Source organism: Dermochelys coriacea, chromosome 4 (genome assembly GCF_009764565.3).
Source record: "Dermochelys coriacea isolate rDerCor1 chromosome 4, rDerCor1.pri.v4, whole genome shotgun sequence".
Taxonomy (NCBI): Eukaryota; Metazoa; Chordata; order Testudines; family Dermochelyidae; genus Dermochelys; species Dermochelys coriacea.
This window is the reverse complement of record NC_050071.1, coordinates 82,990,914-83,007,304: the sequence shown is the minus strand read 5'-3', so window position 1 is coordinate 83,007,304 and position 16,391 is coordinate 82,990,914. Positions and strand designations below refer to the sequence as shown.

General features: G+C 39.7%; 1 protein-coding gene across 10 annotated transcripts in view; it reads left to right on the top strand.

Annotated features, from left to right (window-relative positions):
• The window catches only part of SORBS2 (sorbin and SH3 domain containing 2), a 272,899-nt gene extending 256,830 nt beyond the window's left edge, over nucleotides 1-16,069 (top strand). For all 10 annotated transcript variants that reach the window (XM_043513619.1, XM_038400107.2, XM_043513624.1 and 7 more), the window contains 3 exons: nucleotides 10,563-10,612; nucleotides 13,207-13,313; nucleotides 14,081-16,069. In XM_043513619.1, the coding sequence (XP_043369554.1) occupies nucleotides 10,563-10,612; nucleotides 13,207-13,313; nucleotides 14,081-14,142 (219 nt within the window). In that variant the 3' untranslated portion in view covers nucleotides 14,143-16,069. The remainder of the gene's footprint in view (nucleotides 1-10,562; nucleotides 10,613-13,206; nucleotides 13,314-14,080) is intronic.
• Nucleotides 16,070-16,391: the final 322 nt, after the last annotated feature.

Below are 16,391 nucleotides of genomic sequence, written 5' to 3'. Positions count from 1 at the left end.
TGTTCCATTTTTCCCCAACTGAGAAAGAGATATGTTGTTGACAGCTTCAAATCTCTCACCTAAGAGACCACCTCTCTCCCTGTGATACACTACCTAGAGTATCTGCAGTAAGTAGAGATGTGGATGCAAGATCCCCCTCCTATAATAGAGAAGAAGTTGCAGGTTGGGGTGTACTCTGACAGGACCTTGGGGCTCTGATATAACCTCCTGTCCCAGGTCTAAAAATTGCCATGATTTGATTACTTTGAGGGCATGCTAAAAAGGCCATTTGTTGGTTTTGAAGAGAAGTGAGAGGATTGTAGTAGTGGCCAGTGTATGTGGTTGGTAATAAATGAGCATGTGCTGCACCTTGCTAGAAGGAGTGAACTAATTGTATTGCATTTTGGTTATATAATTTTGAATAATTGACAGGGCACTTAGAGCCTACGGATGGGTGCTTTTACTTATTCTAAATCAAAACGAACAAAATTCAGGAAATGTTACCAACTAGCACAAAGTCTTTGAAATTATCTTTAGGGGATCTTGAGATTTTTCATATAAATTGAGCATTCATCAATAAATCCTAACAAGGAAAATTAATCCAAAATGAAAGGAAATATAAATATCAACTCTTTGAAATGATACAACAAGCTGAAAGTTCATATACATCAGGGCACAAATTTTGACTTTGGATTTTATTTTGTTGCTTTTCATTGGAAGTGGTGAAGGGTAAGAAGTGCAAATTATCAAGAGAGGGACATTTATTGTCTCATTTTAAGACAATGCAGATTAAGCAATGATAAGAAGTAGAAAACAGATTTTTTTTTCTTACAGAGGTCTATCCACAACTCTTAATTGTCTTTCTTGATCGTCCCCAGTTCTCTGCCTGTTCCATACTCTAGATGATCTTTGAAGGCCAGTGAGCAATTCCCTCTATGGATGTCATCAGTATAGGCCCAAACCAAACCCCCCCAGAAGTCAACAGGAAGACTCCCATTGACTGATGAATTTTGATCAGCCCTCTGTAACTGTTCTGGAGACAACACTTCCTGCCTCCGATAAGCTGGCAATTCTATGTCTAGCAGCAAAGATTGAGCACAGCAATGGGCAGGTGAACTAACATCCCAGCGACTTGTAGTAAGTCAAAAGTATAATGCTTAACATTATACTGATCCATTTGGCTTTCACAAATCCCCTATCTCTAGGCTATGAATTGGATTTCAGAAGAAGGGATAGTTCCTATTCCCATTCCACCTGTCTATATCAGTGAGTAACATGCTGAACACTGCATGGTTATGTATTAAGAAGCCAGGCATTTAAGTCTCTTAACAACTACTGACACCAAAGAGTACAAAACTAAAATACACAAGATGAGGAAAGGCCCTACAAGGTAAAGGGAATAATAAGATTAATATTGTGATAACTTTGCTCATGTCAGACAAAAGGTTGGTTCACAGATATATGTAGAAGTTGTCAATACCCTTAGAGGAGACTAAGGACAGTGAAATATAAGAAACTCTAGGTAGGATTTTTAAAGGGGCAGTAGGTTTTGCCATCACTATAAAAAAAAGGTGTAGTTTTAGCTCAAGTTAGCTGACATATTAACTAACTTGAGGTAAAATCCTAGTGAAGACAAGGCAGTTTGTAGTTTTCACATGAGTTAACAGGTTGACTCAAAGATTAGGCTCCCCCATAGGCCTTAACTTGTGTGAAAAACTACAAATTATCTATTGGAGTCACTAGGATTTTACCTTGAATTAGCGTGTGTTAGCAAACTCAAGAACATACCTTTTTTCACAGGGAAGATGAGGCCTCTGTGTCTTAGTCAACCCCCATTGACTTTTAGTGGAAGTTGTGTGCCTGTCTGCCCTTTGTTCCTTTGAAAATCTTCCCTGTGTGATTATAAAAGTATTGGGGAGATGACAGTAGAAAGTCAAATCAAGTCTTAGCCAGTCTCATTAAAAATATACAAAACTAGAACATTTATTTTAGCTCTTTGATTTTAAAGTCTCTTTAATGTCGTCATTCTTTTAGAGCCTTTTATCTTGCAGAGAGAATGTAAGTATTTAAAGGAAGCGTACACCCTGTTGACCCACATATGGAAAAGTCCTTTGACAAACAGACCACCCCTTGCCTGCACAGTGGGAGGCAGGTCAGTTTCCTAAGCAGTACTATGTTTCCTAGTCCTGGATGTGAGAGTAGGGAGCATATGGCCCAAGCAGTGGGCAGGCTTGGGGACAAGGAGAACATTATGCAACACATCCTCCACATCCACAGTATGTAGCAGTGAATCTGTCACATTGTGGAACCCCCTTTAAGGGAGCCAGGCCTGGTGCAAGATTTCCAGCAGATCCCTGGATATCCATAGGGCTTGGAAGTTGAACCCCAGACTCTTCCATGGTGGAGAAACTTTCATTTTCTGAAGGAAGAAATCAGAAGAAACCCCACAAAGGGAATCTTAAGGAGTTTTTCTCCCTTCTTGGCTCCCATCTAAGGCTTCTTTGGGTTTCTTGTTGCATTTGTTGTTCATTCTTCCAGTTTGTAAAAGGACCCCATTCTTCACTCTCAGTACAAACCTTTCAGTTACAACTCTTCACAAAATCCAAAGGACCAAGCTTCCAATGAGGATATTACACTTCACCATTTCCTTACAAATAATTCTCATTTTCTTCACATCCCCTTTGTCTGACAAGTTTTGATTTCTATTAAACAATTAGCTTTGAAAGCTAACTTACATAGGCACCATCCTAACTGATATCCTTTCATTTATCATCCTTCACTGACTTAAACATGCACTCAGAAAGCAGGTCAGATTTTAGCAGTGCTTTCAGTTTAATATCAAAGTGCTATAATATCAGTTGCTAGTATTTCCCTGTTCACTATGAACTTTCTGCTGTGTCCATTTGAGTGTTCTATATTATTAATAGTCACTTCAATATTTAAATTTGCAGTGCTAGATCATATCCCAAAAAGGGTCATGGGTGAATAATCTTGCAAGTTGTAGTTGTAAATGTCAGTGCAACTGCCAGAGCAACTAAACAATGCTGCAGGTGATACAATAGCAACAGCACAGGTGTGCTGGACTAACAGATCAGCTTGTTCTTTGCATTTTAACACATGGGCCTTTTAATTAAAGAATTAGTATGTCCAATTTGAATGCGCAAACGAAGCAGCAAAAATCCCCTGTAAGGCTTTGTACTTAAGCTATGAACTTAAACAATTTTTATGGTTTTTTCAGGCTGATTTAAAGAGAGAGATATTTGTTATGGGTAAACCTCCTCGTAGCCCTGTGATGACTAAGAGATCCTGCAACTCACCTATCAGAGGTCACAGCTATTCACACAGGGTATGGCACTGAATGCCCAGTGTGTGATGTCAGCATTCTCCCCTAGTATAAGGAGTTTAAATAGCTCGTCTCCCTGTTCTTTGTTTGATAACATACGTATGAATACGATGAGTACGCTGGGTTTCATTCCTGCTGTGCTGCAATGCGGCCGTCAAACTACAAAAATGATTTGCATAAAATCATAATGAGATTCTCTGTGCACAGCACCTTACGTATTACAGTTCTGTTGTATAGTGTATCTCCACTGGATCGCCCAGTCTTCACAAAACATCAGAAATGACAGAATTCTTTACACAATTTAGTCGATTTTTTTTCAACTGTTTTCTAAATGGCTCCTCTTGTTTCAAAGCATTTCCAGATTATTAAAATGTCCTTTTTGATGGCCAAAAAAATCTAGACTTTATTGCATATAATGTAGCTTCTGTAATGTGTTCAATATTCCTTGATTTTTTGCATTCATTTTCTTCTTTTGAAAATATTTTGTTACTATAGCAATGTGTGCTGCACTGACTTGATATCATGTTTTCCCCAGCACTGTTATTTGCAACTGTGATTCTCTTCAGCGTTTCCCTTCATAACAGTCAGTAACTACATCTATTGTATTTAATCTAAAGATCAAATTATTTACAGAATGTACGTATTGGTCTTACATTATGTGCTCTAATATTCAAGAAGATTCTAAATGAAAATATAGTTTGTGTGTTATGCTTGTTTTTTTTGGTTATGCTTTACATGTGTATCTTAACATTCAGTATGCTTTGTCTCTGAATCTGAGCATCTGAGACCGCTTTTGCCTCTTACTGTTGATAGCAGTATGGATTTGCAAGGGAGCATAGAGATCTTTCGCTGTGCAGTTGCCCTTTGATTTTACATTCATCTCCCTCCGCTCTGGCTGGTACGTGTAGGGGAGGTGTATTCTCCTCCTCGCACAAGATATTCGTGTTTCTCTAGTTTTGCTGGATCCTTGTTTCCCATTACAGTTGCCAACCCTCCCAGTTTGGCCAGCAGTCTCCCAGAATCGGGCTTGATATCCTAGAGGCTACCAAAGCCAATCCAGGAGATTTTAGGCCACTAAAAGTCTGGCAGCGCAGCGGGGCTAAGGTAGGCTCCCCCTATCTACCCTGGTGCTGTGCCACTCCTGGAAGTGGTGACATGTCCGGCAGCAGCTCCTGGGAGGAGGGGCGGCCAGTGGATCTCTGCATGCTGCCCGAGCACTGACTCCGCAGCTCCCATGGGCCGGGAACAGGGAACCACGGCCAATGGGAGCTGTAGAGGCGGTGCGTGCAGGCAGGGACAGCACCCAGAGCCGCCTGGCCATCCGTGACCCTCGGAGCTGCTGCCAGGCATGCCACCCTCCAAGGTAAGCACTAGCAAACCCCCCCCCTTACCCTAATCCCCTGCTCCAGCCCCATCCCCCACCCAACCTCCTGTCCCAGCCTGCTGAAAGTGAGTGAGGGTAGGTGAGTGGGGGCAGGGCCTCAAAAGGGGCAGGGGTGTGGCCTTGGGGAAGGGGCAGGGAAGGGTGTTTGGGTTTGTGCGATTAGACAGTTGGCAACTCTATTTCCCATTGAAATGGTATGTACCAGAGACATCACAAAAAGACAAACCAGAAATTAGGTGGTAGGCGGCAGTGATATTGCTTGTTAGGAAGCAAATTAGGGGATAGAGTCTATTCCCACTAAAGTAGATGAGAGAAGGTTTAGGTCCTATGTTACTCCGCATGATGGGATGCAAAAAACAGTAAAAGGATGCTATACTGGGTAGTATGTGTTGTGTATTCTTTATGGGCTTAATTCCCAGAACGAGGCACCCATAATTGCACACCTAATTTGCATGCTCAGTTACCATAAGTGTGCCCTAATTGGCCATCAGCATGCCAAAATGCCTTACATGCACAGTTGCAGTAACCATACATGCAAATGAGATGTGCAGTTGTGTATATGTTCATGCACATAAGTTGTGATTGTGCACTGTTGAAATTAAAGTCCTAAATCTTTTACTCCTACACAGGAGGCAACATGGTCTAGTAAACTGAGCCATGGGATTGGAAGCTAGAAACTCTAAGACCCTACGTGACCCTAATCACTCTATTGTCTGAGGGTATGTCTGCACTGCAGTTAAAAACCTGCAGCTGGCCCATGTCAGCTGACTCGGGTTTGCAGGGCTTAGGCTGTTTGATTGCAGTGTAGACTTCTAGATTCGGACTAGAGCCCAAGCTCTGGGACCCTCCCACCTTGCAGGGTCCTAGAGCCCAGGCTCCACCATGAGCCCGGAAGTCTACACTGCAATGAACAGCACCCCATCAGCCCGAGCCCTGCAAGCCTGAGTCAGCTGACACAAGCCAGCCACAGGTTTTTAACTGCAGTATAGACATACCCTGAGTGTCTAGGTTTTCATCCCAGCTCTGCTCCTGACCTGTCATAGACTAGTCTCTGCTTAGCCTTTTTGTGTGTTTCTGCATCTAAACAATGAAGATCAAAGTCCCTATTTACCTTGCAAGGGCATTGTGATGCTTTATTAATTGTTTCTAGAGTTCATAGGGGTTGGAAGGGACCTCGGAAGGTCATCTAGTCCAACCCCCTGCTCAAAGCAGGGCTAATCCCCCAGTTTTTGCCCCAGATCCCTAAATGGCCCCCTCAAGGATTGAACTCACAACCCTGGGTTTAGCAGGCCAATGCTCAAACCACTGAGCTATCCCTCCCTACAGTTCTGTGAATATCTAAAACATTATGTATTTGCTAAGTACTATTATTTCTAATTAAGTGTGGAATGTAAAATTCTCTCTTGCCTTGATTACCAATGCATTTTGCATTCTGTCGTGTCAACGTTATCTGACTTCAGCAGTGATACTATATTTAACAGAGAAGTTGGAATTACATGGAGAAGAAGACAGTAGTATTACATTGCTTGACTCATTTCTTCCTCTTTTGGCATATGTTCAAGGTATTCAGTCATTTATAATATTGTTTTTAAGGATGTTACCCTTTATTGTTTGCAAAAAAAACCCGCCTCAAACAAATAAAAAACAACCCATTAATCAGAGTTTAAAAGAGAAGTGCATGGAGCCTGTCACTGGTATTCAAATCATATTCAAGGGTTTGAGGAAGGGCAGACAGAGCATAGATCAGGAGCACGTGTTGAATCCACTCCTTATAACTGTTCCCATTTCTGCTAGATCAGTCAGATTTTGATGAGTGTTTACCAAAGTCAGATAATATGTTTTGTTTTATCATTTGAATTTCTTACCATTACATGGCATAAAAACAAAGATACTTTAAGAATGTTTTATGCACATCACATAAATAAACAGGATTAATATCAGGAAGGGCAGACAGATATGTAGAGCCAGATTTTCAAAGGTATTTAGGCAATTAAATATACACCTAAGTGCCTAGTGGGATTTTCAAAAGTCCTAAGTGCCTAACTCCTATGCCAGCTGCATCTTTAAATACCTTTGAAAATCTGGCCCATAAACATGAAATTGAGAATGTTTATAATGTTCTCTGCAATAAACTGTGTGCACTAATGTAAAAATAACCTTGTGTGCAACAATAACATTATGTGTAATTTTAGCCACATGAAAAACTGTGATGATTATAATGTGCAATTAGTAACCCTTAATCAAAATGTGGCTTAAATTGTTAGCTTCAGTATAAATCTGTATGTGTTTCACTCTAATATGTAGTGTTGCTAGCTGTCCTTTTGTTTTTTATGTTACAATTTTTGCACTGGGAGTGCTGCAAAATACTCAGACAGTCCTGCTGAGCAACAAAGGAGAAAGTTGTCTAGAATCACATGACAGCTAGGGCCAAATTGGGCTGCAAAGGGAGTTTTGTCCAGTCTTCAACTATAAGGTAGACATGGAGTGGGGGGCTTTGAAATGGGTCAAGGTGTTTGTAGAGGGAAGAATTGGTATTTATCCACCCAAGGTACAGAGGGCTCCTCAAGAAAAGGAAAAAAACCAACCACCTTTAAATAACAACTTGTTTGAAATCGTGTATATTTCAGTTGCTATTATGGATGTAATTGTCAAATCACAGGACTGATCATGTTTGCAAACTGGTTAAGGGGACACTCTTTCAAGAGTGATAGACCATCATTTTACCTAGCCTAAAAGTTTGCTTTAAAATGACCTAGTGATGCATGTTTAAAAAAAAAATCAGATGGAAAAATTAAACATGGCTGTGAGGAAACTTTGTGAGAGGAGAACACTGAAGTAGTTTTGTTCTTATTTTTTTTTAAAAGAGGTGTGGCTGGCTGTCTCTCTCTGAACCCTTTAGTTTGATCTGCTTAGCTCTGGCAGCACTATTAGTAATGAATTAAGATTGAGCAGTTGTCAGTGTATAAAGCAGTGGTCACCAAGCAGTCAATCGCAATTGATTGGTCGATCCTGGAGACTCTCCCACTCAATCACTATCTCTGGCTGCTAAATGTACAGTGGTGCAGCCACTAAAGCAGGCTCCCTGCCTACCCTGGCCCCACGCTGCTCCAGGAAGAGGCCAGCATGCCCCTGGCCCTGGGGGAGGGAGGGGCAGGGGTCACCATGCACCGTTCCTGCTTGCAAGCACTGCCCCTGCAGCTCCCATTGGCCAGGAATGGGAACTGTGGCCAATGGGAGCTGCGGGGGACAGTTCCTGCAGAGAGGGGCAGTGCACAGAGCCATGTGCCTCCCCCAGGGCTGCCAGGGGCATGTTGGCCCTTTCTGGGAGTGGCGTGGGGCCGGGGCAGGTAGGCAGCCTGCCTTAGCCCTGCTGTGTTGCCAACCGGGAGCTACCCAAGGTAAGTGCCGCCTGGCGGGAGCCCGCACCCCAGCCCTGAGCCCCCTCCTGCACACCGAACCCCCTCCTCTAGCCCTGAGCTCCCTCCCAGAGCCAGCACCCCAAAACCCCTCCTGCACCCCAACACTGTGCTCCAGCCCGGAGCCCCCTCCTGCACTCAAACTACCTCCCAAAGCTTGTACCTCTCACTGCCTCCTGCACCCCAGAGCCCCCTCCCACATTCTGAACCCCTGCCACAGCCCGGTGAAAGTGAGTGAGGGTGAGGGAGAGTGAGCAGGGCGGGGGACGAAGCAGGGTAGATCCTGGGTTGCACTTAAAAGTGATCTTGTGCATAAAAAGGTTAGAGACCACTGGTATAAAACATAAGTAGCCTGTAAAAAGGGTGATCATGGTATAAAGTTGTTTTAAGTTATTGAGGGAAACTTTTGAATAGCATAAATTCTGAGTATTCTCTTTTAAACTTCTGGGCACTGTTCCTTAAAGGGGCACTCTTAAATTTCATGATCCAGCAACTTAAGACAATTTAACATGCTGTCTGCCTGTTTTTATGTGCAGCAAAGTGCATATGGATGAGAACCTCTCTAAGCACTTCCATTTTATGTCAAGAATTAGGATTTCCCTATGCTCCCTGCTAGTGCCAGATTTCTGTTGCCATTGTGATGAGGGATGCAATGGGAAATACCAGCTCCCAACACTGATAGGATCATTTAAACTTTTGACATGAATTTTTCCACAGAATGCACATATTAATCATCAGTAACTTTGGTGGGAGTTATACTCACTAGAACCGGATCCTGGCTCTTGATTGCCCAAACTCCAGCTACACCCCAGGCTAACTGATCCCTTTGGCCATGGTGTGGAAGACTTGCAGGGGTTCTGTGCCCATTCTATAATTAGAAATAGTCCCATATGGAAGCTGACAGTAGTGAACTCTCTTGAACTTGTGCTATGTAGTTTGCTCACTCTGCTAGGGAGGATACTACCTCACCTACAGAGTCATCAGGAAAGCACTGTCTCCCATGGCTTTATTCCTTAGTTCCCCAGATTATGCTGTTATGTAGCTGTTGAGAGGCACTAATCCTACCAGAATAAACATTTTTTGAGATACATTGAAATCTGGACAAGATGTCACTCTTATTTGGCAATCACCTGTTATTAGAGACTATCCCACAGTATCCTTAAAACTACAATGTACCATTCTATTTCATCTTTATTAGAAGAACATCTTTAACAAGCACAAATTTGTGTTGGCCCCTTGAGTAGTCACTTTCAGGTAGGCAGGTCCCTAATTACATAACGATTTATCGAAAGGAGACCACCTCTTGAATTTCATCAGGAGCAGTTGAGAAACCAGTGAAGTTCCAGCGCATAGAAGCAATGACATCATACTGTGTTTCTTCATTACTGCAAGTAAACAAGACATTATGTTTTTCCCTATTTGAAGCTTCATTGTGAGCTTCAAGAGTAACCTAAAATAAAGTGAACTGGAATAGTCAAACCTAGAGAAGATAAAAGTATGGATGAATATGATAAGGTCCATGACATCAAAAAAAGTCCATAAACACTTAATTCAATCATTCATAGGAGAATATGTGGTGTGAGTTATCTTTGGTACCTAGGTATCAAAGACCAGTTAAGGTTCCCAAAGTACTTCCAGACTGCAAATCTCTTTGGTGAGGGAGGGCAGCCTCCACTAATCGTGTAATCACAATCCCTAGTTATTGCTTTCCTCTTACAACCAGCAGGTCCTCCATCTTTTCTGGATTGAGTCTAATATGGATATAGATATAAACAAATGGCTTTCTATTTGTTCATAACATGATGTGCTTTTTTTAGGAAGGTTTTTCACTTGCAATATTAAAAGCATTTGTTACATAGTTGGGTGGTGCTAATTTAAAGAGGAAGGTAACTCTTAAAAGGTCACTGCACTGGAAATATCTACCAACTTTTCCCTTCTAAACTAAAATGTTACATATTGACATAATTAGTTTGATTCTTCTAAAAGTGTGTGTGTGCGTGTATACTGTATGTAGGAATATTGTTTGTCTAGAGAAATCATAATGAATGGATACTCATATTTCACTGTGAAGAATGATTTCTGGTTCCTGTTTTCCTGAGAACACACTTCAGGCAAAGATTGTATAACAACAGGCGCTATTTCCATTGGAGTTTTGTGGTATCTCCCTGCACTGTTAGTGATATTTGAAAAAGCAGTCGGGCTCAACTCTGACCTTTTCCTTCAGCATGAAAAGATTTAGACTGGATAAATTAAAAGGTGTTCTTTTTTTAATTTTCACTATGTCCTTCAAAATAGTCTAGTCTTTAAACCTGTAAAAATTCTAGTGGTTGCTCTTTTCTTTATCTTTTAAAACAGAATGTGTGTCATGCCAGTATCCTACTTATACTTAAATCAGTAACAATTTTAAATCTTTATTACATTTCAAATCATTTCATTACAGCCACAGCGCCCTGTGTTTGCTCATGAAAACATACACAGTGGGGGGGAACCGTAAGTATATTTCTTATCTACTTAACCAGAGATATAACACTGGCACTTAAGGAAGGGGAACAATAGCCAGCATATCTTCCAAGGAATCAGTAAACTACCTAGTAGAATCATGGGATAACACAGTTATCCATATAATGTCAGAAGACATCCAGGAAATCCCTGATGGGAAAACTGAGTTATGAAGGTATATTATTTCACAAATGAAAATAAATGTACTATAGCATAGTTACACACAAAAACTCCTATATTTCTTCATGTTTTACAGTTAAGATGGAAATTAATTTAAAAACCAGTTCATGGTCATTTTGTGATTCCATCACTTTTACAGGTTTCAGAGTAGCAGCCGTGTTAGTCTGTATTCGCAAAAAGAAAAGGAGTACTTGTGGCACCTTAGAGACTAACAAATTTATTAGAGCATAAGCTTTCATCCGATGCATCCGATGAAGTGAGCTGTAGCTCACGAAAGCTTATGCTCTAATAAATTTGTTAGTCTCTAAGGTGCCACAAGTACTCCTTTTCTCATCACTTTTAGACTTCTTGAGCAGAATGCCAGTTATAAAGATTTAACAATAATTCAGCTTGTCTGCTACACTTGCCCTGAATTATCTCCTGTAAATTATTGTTTATCAAGGGATCCTTCAGGATTAGAAAAGTGAGCAAAATGTAGGAAGTGGATGAAGTGATAACAAGAATGCACTATCACATCTTACAGGGGAACTTGGCATGAGCAAGTGATAAAACTAGAGAAAGAGTAAAATTTTCAAAAGCATCTATGTAACTTAGGCTCTTAAGTTCAGTTTTCAAAAGTGATTTAGGCACTCTGGTCCTGATCCAAAGCCCAATTGATTCAATAGGAGTTTTTCTGTTGACTTCAAAAAGAGCTTTGAATCAGGCCCAAGTAGCCTAAGTCTCACTGACTTGAAATGAAATGAGACTTAAACCCCAAAGTGCCAAAGGGCACAATATTTTTACAAGTATTTAGGTGCCTAAAGATGCACCCAGACACCTAGTGGGTTTTTATAAGTGCCAGGGCACCTAACTCCCATTTAATTCTGTTCAGGCAGATCATTATTCCATTAGTTGGCTATTTCTAGCACTGATTTATAGACCCCACCACCAGAAGAATTAATCACCCACTTCGGAATTCCTTGAAGCCAATGAGAATTTTGACTGGATGATGAGTGCCTAAAACTTCCTCCAACCTAAGAGCCAGATTATAGCTCAGCATAAGGGAAAATAAAAACCTACACGTGTTGCTGTGTAAGCATCCCTGCATTTCTACTGTACGCCAAAGGGGAAAGCTGTATGCTCAGCCTGCATGGATGGACAGGGAATGGACAAAGAAGTATAGTGGAATGTGGGGGGATCTTGACTACACCCCCACAGTATGCCAACTGGCACAGTAAGAGTTGTTGTAATTTGCTACTGGGGTGGGCCAATAGGAGACTATTCCCTTTCCTGAAGAAAGAAGAGTGTAGAGAAGAAAGGAAGGAATTCCATCCCTGAGATGCTCCTCAGCTGCTGCATGTGACTACATGTGACTCCTTTTACAGGACTGTTGTATAAGCACTATCTAGCCCTAGTAACTTAATACACTATTCTTTCACCTCTAACACAGGCACCGAAAGAAAATGAGTTTGGTGGTCTCATTTCTCTTGCCATTTATCCATCACACACACCATCGCATAACTGAAAGGCCAGGATTGAAAAAGTAGAGAGTACTGTTAGGTAGAAATGCGATAGAATGAAAGACATTTGTGAAAGCTAGCACAAAATTTGTCCTACATACTGCCTGATTCAAGCCATCACATTCATCACAACTAAATTCACTCATATATGTAAAGTAAGAAATTAACCAGGTGAAATGTCTAATGTTCCTCCTCCTTGTATGTAACTGCAACTGGTCTTTTGCCTTCCTTTTAGCTTCTCTTTTCTGCCAGGGATATACCGTACTTTTTTCCTTTTTATCCTTCCTTTTCTCTTCCACTTTCTCCATTTCCATCTATTTTTATTTTATCTGTCCAGCCTCTGAGGCTGCTCTAACTGGGGGCCAAGTACATGGCTGGCCAGACCCAGAATCCAGAAGGAGCAAAGGGGACATACACCACAGGAGGAAGTGGAAGAAGTTAGTTTATCTCCTAAGATATTGGGACCAGCATCTTACTTTCCTCTTCCCCCCACACATCGTTTTACTCTTTTCCCCTCCCTTTAGGCCATGGCTACCCCACCACTATCTTTCTCAAAAGCCTCTCCCTCAGTGTCTCTCCCCTTCTCAGAATAGAGTTGAGAGGAGTTGTGTATTAATGTCTTCAGTTACATTGCATAGCAATATGAATCCCACTGTAAACAATTTAGTAATCTCACATGAGTTGTCTTTTACATAAACTATGCTGTGTATTCCATTCTGGACCTGGTCCCATAAGTACTATGCAGGCAAAAGTTTCCTGCATTGCTGTTTTCCAATATGCAGTGTTGTAGTTTTTAGTGGAGTATATTACTTTAAAAGTTAATTTAAATGTTTGACAAGCTCTTCTAGCTAAGTAAAGGTGAAAAGAACTTACTTTTTTTAAAACACACTGTTTGTCCTGTTTAAGGTTTCAGGCTCTATATAACTATACTCCTAGGAACGAAGATGAACTGGAGCTGAGAGAGGGAGATATCATTGATGTGATGGAAAAATGTGATGATGGATGGTTTGTGGGTATGTTTTATTTTGGTTGGTTGGTTTTTTTAAAAATTTGAGAAATATTTGCTGCCCTCATAGTTTGCTTATATTTAGATAATTGTATAATTTGATTTGTTCTAAGTGGCAAATTGATTGTAATTTGGCACGTATAATAACCCTGATTATGCTGAAGTCTTTGGGGACTGGCCTGACCCAAAGCCCTTTGAAGTCAAAAGGTAGCTTCCCACTTATTTAATGAAGAGCACTACCATGCAACCCTCACCTAGACTGAGTGGAATTTACTCACGTAATTATCCATAGGTTTCAATGGGACTACTCATGTAAGCAAGTATTACTCTCTGTGAGTAAGGGTTGAACTGTCCTGCTAATCCTAAATTATTTTGGAAATCCTACAGAATTGCTGATGACATCCACTCTTATGCCAGATTATTTCACTACAATTAATATTGTTAAATATCTTTCAAAGGTACTAGGTCAATATTTTAATATGTTAAAATTAACACAAATTATAATCTGGATACACATAACTGAAATAAAATAACATAACTATGCCTCTTGTAGTTGCTTTTCCTGTCCTTATATTTATATTTCCTGTCCTGGGAAATGTAATTCATCAAGCTATGCAATGCACAGAGTCAGTCTGGCTTTCTACAAGCATAAAAAGTCTCTCCTGTCCTAATATTTGTAGTGCTAATGAAATTTCATAAACTGGAAAAAGGCCACACATGCGTAGTGATGACTTACTGTTACTGCCATCTTTCATTTATTACTTCTACTTTCAGGAACCTCAAGAAGAACCAAATTCTTTGGTACTTTCCCTGGAAACTATGTCAAGAGGCTGTGATTTTCCCCCCTACTTATTTATGCTGCATCTCTGCAATACATCTACATAAAGCTGCTAGAAAACATGCTACAACTGGCCTTCTGTTTTCTTGCTTTGCAGTCTCAAATAAAGGTCATCTAGTTCATCATCATCCCCATCCTCATCTGCCAAACTGTTCCAGCCGTATTACAGCAACGACTACAGTGTGTGAATAACTAAGTTTTTATGAAACGAGGAATTGTTTCAACATTTAAGTACTTTCTCCTGTTTTCCTGCTTTAGGTCCCCTCCTTATTCCTCCCTGCCCCCATTAGAAACAAAAGAATAGGAAACCCTTGATGGAAGGTACACAGGTGAATCTCCATGGGAAAATTGGCATTGTTTGGAACATTTGTGGTATTAGCATTAAATGCTATGCAAAAATTTGATTCTCAGCTTCCACCTGGTACAAAGAGAAAGTTGTTGTTTACTTTTTAAAAAAAAAATAAAAAGTTGTTTGAGTGTCCACATTCTTTTTAGCTTGGCAGCCTATGTTGCTTTCAATTTGCTGTATCACAAATTTGCCTATCTACTGGTTTACGATATATGACAATTATAATATAGACATTTTTTTGCCTGCACTTATACGTTGTAACATATGCACAGTGATTGTAAAATTTCAAGCAAGAGTAGTTAAAATGGGGGAACTGCAAGTGTGTTGGATGGGTGTGACTGTATTAGTTAAATCTCATTTTTTTCAAATAAGCTATAGTGCTTTCTGTTAAAACTAAAGAAGTACAAGAGGCATGAAAACTTGAGAGTTTGTGGATAATGATGAGACAATGAGCTACGAAGATAGACATCAGTAGTTCACTATTGTTGTCTAACATTACATGACTATATCTAAATTTGTTGTAATAATCAGCAACATGAAATTGAGAGGTTAGTGTTTTTATTTATCAGATGAAATTACAAAACAAAAATAAACAGTGTTAGTGCAAAGTTGTATTCTAACATAGCCACCTGAAAAAATATGCACAAATTTACTGATTTTATTTCACTACATATATATGTATACGTTAACAAAATCTGAATTATGCATTCTTGTTTAGGAATATAGTACACACAAAAACAAAGTCACAACTATTAAAACTGATACATTTTAGTATTTTTTTCTGAATGAAACAAATAACTGAGCACACCATTTTTCCTTATGCAAAGGTAAGCAAAAATAATATATGAAATTAGGAAACAGGATGATAATGACTGTGGCTTTATACAAAACTATTCAAATTTGGTTTCTTCAGCACCTTATAGATGGCAAAAGCTTCTATTATGTTTTTCTTGTGGTAAAGGGTTGATCTTATCACTATGTAAGTAGTCTCTAGCATTTTGTACGTTTTTGTACAGAACCATTTTGGTGTTGATTTAAAAAAAAAAAATCGGAGTTCCTCATTTGATCTTTGCCCTTTTCATAATACAGAACATCTTCAATGCATTTTTCTTTACTTGCCCCTCTTACCATAAGCACACCTGGATAGTGCAATTCTGTAAAATAGCATTTTATGCAAAATTTTATTAATGGTTTTACTAGCCAAATCTAAATGTACATATGACTTTATTACAGAAAAATGTCATTAAGACAAAGGTAAAGAAACATCTTTGTGCAGCATACCTTTATTACTGCAAATTTCATGGCAAAAGCTTTATATTTCAAAGGCTTTCCATTTTAATTTAGATCTGCATGCAGGTTTGCTGTGAGATTCATACTGATCTTTGATGCCATGTATGATGGAAGACTTAAATATCTGTTGCCTGTGATATTTAAAAAAGTATGGTTTCTACTCTGTAACTGATTTTTAAAAACACAAGTTTTTCATACCTGGCTTTCAGGTAATTGCTTATAAGAATTTAAAGGGTCTCTGTGTTTTTTCTTGAATAGACTTCTAATAAATTCTGCTTGGAGTACACTTCAGCTTTTTTCCCCTGTTATTTCTTGATTTACACCATCACATATTTTTACCCTTAGTTTCTTTGTATTTGAACTGAAATGAACTCAGCTTTATCTGGGGACACAATCACAAAGATTTGTCTGCCACCAAACATAGTATTTGTTGTCAGTTTAAGTAATCCTACACTTTCAAAACCAGACACATTAGATTTTTAAAAAGACAAAAACAGCACTACTTCACGCAGATAGCTTTCCTCTGATGTTAGTTATGTATAGCTCTTAGTCTTGTTCCACACTGGTACTTCAGATAATTTACATTATGGAATTTGCCAGCTTTTAAT